The following is an 11375-nucleotide window of genomic DNA, read 5'->3' as shown; positions in this document are numbered from 1 at the left end:
CTCATACAGCGGACACGGCTAGGCTGTTTCTACCGCTGTGGAGGAACCAAACAATAAGACACGGGAAATAAACCGAAAATTAGATTAAAAAAAAAAAAAAAAATGCTTTAACTTGGTGAACATAGTTGTTGTTTTTACATACATGAGCTTTATCCGTTTGACAACAATGCAGCTGAATTAGGAAATGATCTGCACATTATTCTCCTGTGACAACACGTTATATGTGTTGTGCTGATGCTGTCAGTTGTTGTTTTGCTGTCCTGGCGCAGTCTAACTCAGCGGGAGGCGCAGAGGATGCCACACAATCCTATAGGAAGTGACTCTTGCAGCTTTCCAAGAAGCGAGAAGGACGTAATCGTGCAGATCTTTTCACTTTAAACACTCGAAGACGATGGATGAAGGCACTGCCAACGAGACCATCCCGGATCTTAAAGACATAGAGGTGAAAATCGGACTGAAGACCCCCGAGGGTTTGCTCAGGTGGATGCGGGAAGAAGCGTCCTCTCTCCGGGGAGACGCCAAGCAGAGCGCCGCGCATGACACCAGTAAAGAGACGGGAAAGAAGAGTTTAGATGAAAAGATCAGGAAATTGAAGATGGAGATGGTAAGAGTGCTGTTGTCAACTGCGCGTGTGTGTTTGTGTGTTTACGCGTGCGCGTGTGTATGTACTCGCGCTTGAGTGGTGACAGGCTGTTGAACGTGTGCAGGCTCTTGTCTTCCAGGATGTGGCATTCCTTCGTATCAATGGTGTCATTTTATGAAGTCCCCGCCGTATTGAGATGTCATCGTGATTTAGTCTAGACGGTTGTTGTGAATAATAAACATTTATCAGCAGATCGGTTTATCGGTACCAAATTATTTAAATAAGAAATAGCTATACCTTTTATTTTTATTTTGTATTTACTTATTTCATTTGTTTATGTTTTACACAAGACATACGGGGAGCATTTTTTTGGTGAAAAAATCAACATGTCAGTGCTCTCTGGTGGACAGTGGTGACACTGCTTCTACTGTAAATAACCTTAAACCTAGTTTGTCATTTTCGTACTGCAATTGCTCAATACATCTGCAATAAGCTATTGGCTTGGGCGATTTATGGATGTAACTCAATTGTAGTTCCTTGTAAATTCTAAAACAATATGTATGTTAAATGTCTAGAAAAGTGTCCTTTCGGGAGCAGTGGAAGAAAGATTAAAATACATACAAAATTATCCTTTGGCTCGGCCTCCTGCAGTATTTTAAGAAATCCACATACTCACTTTCCTGCCAAGAGTTAGATGAGAAGATTGATACCACAGTAACGGTATCGTTAACTCCTTTTTTTTATGAATTGCAATTATCCATCCATCCATCCATCCATTTTCAATACCGCTTATCCTCATTAGGGTCGCGGGGGCGCTGGAGCCTATCCCAGCTGACATAGGGCGAAGGCAGGGGACACCCTGGACAGGCCGCCAGTCCATCGAGGGCACATGTAGGGACATACAACCATTCACTCTCACATTCACACCTAAAATTGAATTGCAATTAGTCTCATATAATTGAATGTATCTGATCTTACTGTATGAAATGTGTCAGCGATAATTGTAATTTGAATGCTCTTCATACTCAGTCAATAATTCAAGCTCATGACAACACATTATTGGTGACATGTCAGACATTATAACTTATTTCACTCCAGAATTGTAGCAACACCATTCTCTGTGCTTTGTTCACATCCCACTGGCTAGCTCAGGGCCGATCATACAGCTGTTTCAGCTTGCACCGTCTTGACTGACAGTGTCATAGCTAAAGCATAGCACCCACCCTCCTGTTTCCCCTCTGGTAACACAAATGCGCTGTTAGCCTTGTCAGCCCTTTAGATGTGAGACATGTTGAGAGCCGTTGAGAGGCAATCAAAATGCTCAAAATGCGCCCCATTTCTCTTTTTATCCTTTACTTTTCAGTTGTTAGAAGATCTTCTCAATTCCCCCTTTCAGCCATGCATAAAACATTTTCATAAAAGATACATATTAAAGGTCCCAAATGAATCCATTCAACATCCATGCTAGAGGTGGAGCTTGAGCCTTGACAGTCACATCACAAATCCCTTATCAACCACTGCTTGCATCATAATGGCATGCAGGCACATTTAACAGCTTGACATGCAACAGTTAAATCAATTATATCCAAGGACAGAAGAAGAAATATATCTGAATATGATATTGGTGGCATCAGTTTGGATCATTTCAGTGACGTCATCCCCCTAGTTCTGTTTGAAACCAAACACAAGCTGATATTTAGTCTCCATTTTCTATCAAACTATTCATGTCTGCCAGTTCCAAAGTGTATAGTTGACCACAGTTCCCAGTTTGGATTCACAAAGCATCCAGAGAGTTTCTATAAATCTGTCGAGAGCAGAGTGTCTGACTGATTTGTTAACATTTTAATCAGTTCGGCTGCAAAAGAGGGAGAGAAGTGATAAAGAGCCTCTTCCTAACTGGAGGGAAGGGTAACTTTCAGCACAGAGCGGGCCACTTGTCTCTCTCTCTCTCTCTCTCTCTCTCTCTCTCTGTGTATGTGTGTGTGGTTGCTTCAGTCATCTTTGAGAGTGGTGTGGTGTAATGGGAGTACAGGAAAAGAGTTCTGTGCATTGCACGTTCATCAGAAATCTGCTTAGTAAGATGTGCTGTAACGAATGTGCAGAGTGTATGCAGAGTAAAGTCAAATGGAAAAGCTTTCCCACGCACACACCACGCATACTTGATCTGGATGTGTGTGTGTTTTTTTCTCACACTTTCTTTCATACTGATTATCATCTTATAAGGCCCACATCCACACACACACACACACACACACACACACACACACACACACACACACACACACACACACACACACAGTTTCACAGTCATCTGTTACTCTACTGTATCTGTAACCGCACAGCATGGTGATGGTGAACTGCACCATCTGTATGCTGTAAGATCAAGTGTGTGTGTGTGTGTGTGTGGGCGGGCCATGGTGTCACAGTGTCTGCTTCTTGTTAACTGTCGATGTACTTTTTATAATGTAATGTATGTTAGACTGGAACAAACGCACTGTCTTTAACTTTTATGTAAACTTCACAAATTATAATCGGCCAGCGTTACTATTTTTATGACAAATAAGGCAATTTCTGTACAATGTCTCTCTTTGCATGTCTAGCTTACATCAAAAATACCCGGTGAAGGTTTCGGTTCTGACCACCAGTAGTGCTGTGGAGTAATTGATTAGTGTCGATTTGTTTGGTTATTTGGCGATATGACACACATCGTCAATGGTTTCACTCTATTTCATTGATCAAAGTTGGTGGAAATGCATAAGAAAAAGACTGGGAAGGTGGCTGCTAGTTAGAAAACGTGATGGACAAAAAGACTGTCATAAAACCTTATATTTACTTATACTGTACATTTTGACCATTGTTCTCATGTCAGAGAAAGAAAAGATCAAACATAGAGACGTATAGAGAGAGTACTTCATTAGTGAAAAGGCTTTTGGTCTGACCTTCTCAGCTGTCTGATATATGGCTTTAGTCTGCTAACATCATTGCCTCTGAGCATGTTACCGCACTGTGAGCTGAAGTCAAATAAATGTTGTTATTAATGATTTTACTGTTGCTGTCTATCAGTGTGGGAGCCGTTTTAAAGCTTCCGTCTTGTGCATTCGTCTGCAGCTGTCTAATGGAAGGCTCACTCTTCTACACTATCACACACACACACACACACACACACACACGCACACACACACACACACACACACACACACACACACTAAAGGCCTGTTGTATTCTAGCTGCTTTGTGTATTTTAGACACGATCAGCTATCAAAGGGAGACATGCAGAGTGAATGCTGTGTTATTGCTCGGGGTATGTCTCTCTTCTTCTTTCTCCATGTCTGTTTGTGTCTCTCTGCAGCTTTTCCCCATTGCTCTCTATCTCTGTCTTCCACCTCCGGGCAGATGGATGACATTGCAAAGTCAGGTTTTAGTGCAGAGCGGAGCCCTAGGGAATCAAAAGTCTTTTTAATCTCTTTCTCTATCTGGCTACTGGCTGTCTTCTCAAAGACTTTGTCTAATTAATTAATTTCTAAATGATCGAGCTCATTTACTCACCCATACTATTTTGTTTTCAACCCTGCCTATGAGAAGTTATATACTACACATTTGTTTAAATATGTTTTAATAGGAAACTTAATTGCTGTTGGATTATTTTAGCAGGAAGTGTTTTTGTTCAGGTGAAGGAAGCGCCATGTTTTAACTGCATGTAAGTGGTAAGGAGATTGGAGTGAGTGGTGGGAGTCCAACGTGCTGAAAGGACTTCTCTTCCCTTCTTTCATAGCAACAGGAACATTTGGATTCCTCAAATTCACCACAGGAAAATAACAATAACAATGTAATATTCTTACTTACATTAGAATATTTTTTTTGACTTAAGTGGTGACATTTTTATGAAAATAGAGAGACAATATAGAAACTTCTAACCAGCCAGCGCTGAAGAAGTATGGGGGAAACAAAAATGCTTTAGAATAATTTTCAGGCGGTATTTACATCTTGTAACACGTGTATTTTCATTTGGTCCAACTTGTACTGTGCATGGTGTGATCGAACACATATAGTCTGTCAAGGAGAAACAAAACCAAAGAGGGGCACAAAGACGATATACAGAGAAGCAAACACAGGTGAAACAATGCTTTGATCAGTCAAATACAGAAACACAAGAGAAAATGAGACAGGAAACATGGATGAGTGGACATTTTACGGAGCATTCCGAGATGAACACAGACAGATGGAGCAGTTGGAGGTTTACAGAGAGACAGGGCCTACCTTCTGTCTGTTGAGACTGTAGGGACCCTGCAAGGACGCTGTTAAATTGGGAAGGTGAAATGTCGGACAGTGACACCAGGGGACATGAGAGAGAGAGAGGGGTGTTTATTTTGCTGGTTGTACGCCAGAACGAGTGTGTGTTTGTGCCGTCCCTGCTGGCAGTGATTCAGCAGTCTGTCAGGTATCTGTGTGACTTTGGGAAGCTGTTTTCGCCCACATGGGAGAGTCTGCGTCATTGATCAGGCTTCAGCTGTGCATACGTTATCACAGTGCACTGTATCATGACTGAATGTCTGTCTTTAGGCACTCCATCTGTCAATAAATGATTCAAAATGCATTCTTACTGTACACATTCCCCTAAAAGAGCGAATGATCTGATTAGATTCAACTTGCTGCTTCATTTAAAATATTGATGAGAGAAAATCGGCCCACCATAACATCTAAAATATCTCTTTAAGGAAAATTCTGTTGGGGTTTTAATGCCATTTTTGGATATAACAACTTTGCACTCACCAACATGACTGAGTTCATTGCAATGAAATCCGATGGCAAAAAACACAAGTGGTCAGCCGAGACTGGTTGTAAACAAGTCAACAATATTATTATCACAGATTAGGATGAATAATGGTACAACAAATAACACCTAAGTTGTATCATGGAACAAAAGGGTCATTTAATAATTTCTGCACATTTTAACAGCAAAACAGCAAATATCATGCAGCATCTAGTATCACGCTTGTGAATTAGAAAGATTACTTACATGTTGAAGGTTGTAAATATCAGTTATTTGATTAATATACTTGTTTTTACTTTCGTTTGATATCATGTGTAATCATGTTTATCTTATAATAAATTAAATAAGCTGGTAATGTAATTCTGCTTTGTTTCACTTAATACATTTTGTATAGAAAAGGGTGGTGTTATGAAAACAGTTCAGAATAAGTCACTTGATTTAAGTAAAATCCTCAACCAAGTGATGTGTCACTCATTAACAGATTTATCCTAAACAAAGAATCATGCTGAATATTGTTTGCAGTGCAAATATTAGATTAGATCGTAAACAAACGATATATAAATTACATTATTAACAAATACACAGCACACCAAATAAATAACACCATAAAGAGTTCAACCTCTCTTTAACAGCACAGTTCATTGCTTTGGTTAAGTAGACCAACAAGGGCAGTGTCATCTGCAAAAGCAGGAATAGGAGCTTTCCAGAATCCTATGGCTCAGCCGGGACATGCTTGGCCTCATTAATGTGTGTTTCAGTCCTCAAGGCTAACACTAACATGCCTAACCCACTCCCTGCTCTCATCCTGAATGGTGTTACATAAAAACGTTTGGCCCTAGTTTGGCTTTGCCGTCTAATTATAGGATGTAATCAATCCAAGAAGTATGAAAAGATCAAATAATGTTCTACTGGAAAAGCAGCATAATCCAACATGTTAGACAAAGTTGGCGCGTATGTAAACTGGATAGCTTCCATTGTTGGCCAGGACAGACATGTAGGCTTTTTATTGTATAAAAAAATTATGAAACACAATTTGCATAAAGGACATATTCTCACATCTTTATTTATTGTGACTCTAGTGATTAGCCTGCCAATATTTGTTTTGACTTGTTGATTAATCATTTGATCTTACAATATTTAATAAATTCTTCCAATTTGTTATATCCAAGGTAAAATCCTGATGCTTGTTCTGTCCGGACAACATGGCCAAACCCAAAGATACACAGTTTAATATCACATTAACAAAAAAATACTCACAACTGAAAGAATTAATACATTATCAAATTAGTTTTTCTGTTTCGATTAGATGAATTAACGCTTTTAAAATTAATTTGGTTTGGTTATCACACACATTAATCGCTGTCTTTTGCTGAATAGAAAATAAATTCAAACGCAGCCTTCCTAATTAAGAATGACACGCTGAAGTATGAGAGCAACCATGGATTCATCTATATTGTCAGACAGCCCGGCAGCTGAATGAGTGCAGACTGGTGGAGCGCTCAGCATGTTAGCGTTGCGCCACTCAGCGCTGACAGGCATGGAGCTACTTTTACTACCACCCTCGTTAGGCGCTCAGTCCCTGCCAGCTGAAAAAAATCTCTAACCTCAAACCTTAACCCCACCCCAAATGTCTGACTGTGCACAGGGACGCCAGCCGGTTTACAGCCACACACACACACACACACACACACACACACACACTGAAAGCTGTGGTTGTTGATATCCTTCGTCTGCCAGTCCTCCCTGCAATGTGTGTTTTTGTTTGTATTTCAAGTACAGAAAAGCTACACGAATAACCAGATAGAGATATTTATACTATTCATCTATGTTTTTCTCACTATTTATTTGTCCTTCATGATGTCAGATGTCTGCCAGTTGTAATTTAGCCAACAGTGGGAGTTTGACATCAGCAGATCTGTTAGTGCTAGCATGGGCTAGCATGGGGCGTCGAGTTGTAGCCTGAAGAAAGATTTTTTTATTTTGCCTTGTGGAGACCAAAAGCTTGTCCCCATAAGCTTAACCATCCATGTATTAAGATTTGTTTTTGGTTCAAATTAAAGTCATGCGTTGGTGAAAGTTTGAGTAAGACTTATGGTGTCAGGATCTGTAGTTTGTTTTGTGTTTCCTGTTTCATTTTGAAGTCCTTGTCTCTCGTGTCCTCTTTTTCCCTGCACTTCCTGTCCCTGTGATTATCTGCCATGTCCCTGATTGTTTCCTCCTGTTTCCAATCACCTGCACCAGCCCTGTGTATTTAATCCCTGTTTGTGTCTTTCCCCTTTGTCAGTTCGTCCTGTTATGATCACCATCGATCACAGGGGTGAGGTAGTCAGTTGGAATTTTGCTGCAAGCAATAAAGTTGCCTTTTGTTCCCTATTTGTTGGCGTTTGGGTCTTATTCTTGCCGTTCTCCCGTGACATATGGTAATGGTGGTTATGGTTTAGGTTTGGTGAGTCAATATCTTCACAAGTCACATAAACAACCCATTAAAGGTTTCAAGGCCGTCAGAATAAGTAGGCTAACAGCGTTTGAGCTAATGATGTAGACCCATATTACATATCTATGGGTAACATAGTGGGCTGAAATATTCAACCCAAAATAAACATATAAGGATGCAGTATCTGAACGGATGGTTCCCAACCTTACCTTAGCGAGGAAACGTCTTTAGACCCTCACGGTCACATTTCTTACGCCACAAACATAACAAGCATATCCTTTTTTATTTCTCCGCAGGTTCACTTGCGCTCGGTGGACGTGAAGATCTTGCAGCAGTTGCTGGCGGTCCATGAAGGCATCGAGGCGGTGAAATGGCTGCTGGAGGAGCGCAGCACGCTGACAAGCCGCTGCAGCAGCCTAACCAGCAGCCAGTACAGCTTGGGCGAGGGCCCGGAGACCTCCTGGAGAGGCTCCTGGAGCAGCTTGCAAGACCCCAACGACAAGTTGGATAACATATCCATTGGCAGCTACCTGGACACCCTGGCAGATGACATGGATGAGTACTGCCCCTCCAGCTCGGAGTCTGTCATCTGCTCCGCTACGCCACTGGTCTCAGAGGCTACTGCTGGGGGCCGGACAGGGGGAAGCCCTGGGGCCATGGTCAAAGCAGCTGGGGTAGGGGTGAGGCCTGGTTCTGGTGCTGGGAGTGGGATTCGGGCTGGGTCAAATGAAAATGGAACTGGGGTTGGTAATGGGATGAAGGGGAAAGGGGAGACTGGGGTTACTGCTGTCACTAGCTACGCTGGGACAGGGACTGGTAAACCAGCTGTTCACCAAGCCAAGTCTGAGGGCCCCAAGCAGGACTCTCAGAATTGGGTGAAGGCTTCAGACACGGTTAAAGGAAGACCCGTTATTCAGGATAAAACCCTGGCAATAGTTGTTAAGGCTAATGGTGTCCTGGAGAAATCGATCACACAAACAGGCAGCCCAACGCGCCTCAGCATCAACGAGAAACTGGCAACTGACCAGAGCCCCAAACTCAAACCTTACAAAAACGGAAAGATTGACTTGGATACTTGCAAAATGAACGGCAAAATGCATATAGAGTACGACGCACACTGGCGCTGGGTGCAGTCACAAGAAGATGTGACGTTTTTGTAAGAAGGATAATAACAGAGGAGACTCGAGCCACTATTGAACACTCCCTCTGCAACATCAAAGACTAGATCAGTGATGGATAGAAAAGGAAGAAGAGTTAACTGCTGTGGTGAAATGCACTTGTGAAGTTTTCCTTGTTGAAAGACACTGGGTTTGACTGACAACGAATAATTAGTTTTGTCTTGTGACTGCACTAACTTTCTATAAAACATTGATGTCAGTATTAAGGTGTATGCACATTTCAGGATTTTGACCATATTAAGCCAAACTGGGTTGCCTCACACACACTTAAACATCCTGTGTAATAGTTTTCTCAGGGTCTTTCTTTCTGTTCCCTGATTCCTTCTCTTTTCTAAGATGATCTGTTGGAGAGCTGAAACATGATTTTAGATTGTTTGACATGCTACATTAACTAATTAATTGTAAATGATAAGATTTTAATTATGATTTGACCTACTCATCCAAAACAATAATACCCATAAAATACAATATTTCAATTTCTACCTAATCTATAATTCGTTAGCCCATTATATTTGAGTCACACATTGAATTTATGGTATAAACTCTTTGTCATAGACAATATAACTGAACTATTGATGGTTATAGACAGTATTACTTGATAAAATATTAACAAAACATAAATATAAAACACCTTTTGTCAAAACATGTGAACGTGTTTATCCCCGAACTTGTACCTGCCTGGATAAAAAGTAATGTATATTAAAATACAAGATAGACCACTGAGGTTAGTACAACTTTTTCTCATTGAGAAATGATGTATCCGCTTTTAGCATTTGTGTCTTTGTGGAGCTAAATACCTTCAGTGCTTAACCAACCATCTGCAATATTGTATATTCAATGAATCGCAATACAGCTGCTCAGGTATAAATATTGAGTGGTTGTAGGCAAATACTGAATATGGCTGAATATTTTCTTTTCTTCTTTTAACCATTATGGTAACGTGTACTTTTTTCTCAGCAGATGTTGTGCCTGATTGGTGTAAACCTTAACTACATATGCCTGTGCTTTTCCCTCCTGAGACGACTACACTGCTGTTATGATAATCGTTTTTTACAAATGTTATTGTTATTATTTGTGCCTCCTCCTGGCCTGCTTGCATCGTGTTTAAATAGCTAGACCAACCAGTCTGTGTGAATGTTGACTGGTAAATGTATTGGTTGAGTGGATATTGCACGACCCTGTGCTGAGAGCTTTGTTGATTAAATTATGAGAAATGCGTGGAAGACCTAAAACAATCAGAGAAGAAAAGCAATAATTCTTGAAGCCTTTCTTGTGGCTTACATAAGCATCCTCTTCTCAGCCAATCTAATATTGTCTGATCTTCAGGAGTTTCCAAGACCTGTAAGGTGTGTGTGTGTGTGTGTGCGCGCTTGTTTTCCGCCCCATCATCACAGTGTTACTGCATCTCTTACCAGTCTGCAGTTGGTCATGTTAATGCTGCAGGGGCGACGCATTTGATAAACGGAGAGGGAGCATGTTACATAATCCTTATAACGTTTAATGCTACGGTAACAATAACTTGTCAATATAAAACCTCCTCGTAAAAGGTTTGGCTTACCTTCTGTCCTACCATATGTGACCTTCTGTAAAAGCTGATATTTCATTAAAAGCGTTGCGTCATATGCACATCCATACCCCTCTCTAGTCATTATGGATCAAAATCTAAAATGTTTCACATGGATCTCAGTCCTTTTAGTGATGATTATACCAAAAAACAATTGACGTTTTCAATGCGTTTAGTACGGACACATTTCAGTCAATACCAAAAAAGTAAAATACCCAACACAGCCCTTTGCATCCTAAAAGTTCTGGGCATAGTCTTTCATACGTTTCATGCACTGTAAAAATATATTCAAAATAAAATAAAATGTGTGTCAAACTTTTTCTTCTTGCATACATGCAGTTAATAATAACAATGTGGCATATTTACAACTAAAAATGTAAAGAAGAATCTTGGGTGTTACATATGCACTTGACTACATGCATGATATCGGGCTATGCTGAGACTGAGGCTAAAGCTGTTAGCATCCTCACCAGTTGATGATCCATGCGCAAAAGAAGACATCAAAAAATAGAAATAAAGGAGCCGGATCCGGATTGTTCTTGCATTGTATCGTAAAGCTAGTTAGTGCACACTATAAGAAGAAAAAAAGTGAACAGTGAATGCGCTAGTTGTGAACAGGGCTTTTTAACATAGTTACTCCATCTAGCCTACTGATATGCAAACTCTTTGCCTTTGAAGTGTAGACATGGCAACGATGGTTAGCATGTTTAGCTTTTACACTTTAACACTGTTACTCCAGCTGTTACAGAAATCCAAATCATGGAAGGTCTGTCATGCCTAGTTTGGAGAGGGGTTAATCAAACTGAATTGTGGCCCTGATCTGGCTATATACAAAGCTGGTTGTT

The 11375-nt window shown here is 40.6% G+C and overlaps 1 protein-coding gene across 1 annotated transcript; it reads left to right on the top strand.

Annotated features, from left to right (window-relative positions):
* The first annotated feature begins 391 nt into the window (after positions 1-391).
* lurap1 (leucine rich adaptor protein 1) lies at positions 392-8948 on the top strand. The gene is made up of 3 exons (XM_034530383.1): positions 392-604; positions 8085-8396; positions 8550-8948. Exons 1-3 carry the CDS (start codon positions 392-394, stop codon positions 8946-8948), a joined length of 924 nt encoding a protein of 307 aa, XP_034386274.1.
* The last annotated feature ends 2427 nt before the right edge of the window (positions 8949-11375 follow it).

This window comes from Cyclopterus lumpus, chromosome 4 (genome assembly GCF_009769545.1).
Source record: "Cyclopterus lumpus isolate fCycLum1 chromosome 4, fCycLum1.pri, whole genome shotgun sequence".
Classification (NCBI taxonomy): domain Eukaryota; kingdom Metazoa; phylum Chordata; class Actinopteri; order Perciformes; family Cyclopteridae; genus Cyclopterus; species Cyclopterus lumpus.
Note: the sequence above shows the minus strand (reverse complement) of the source record. Positions and strands in the feature narration are given on the sequence as shown.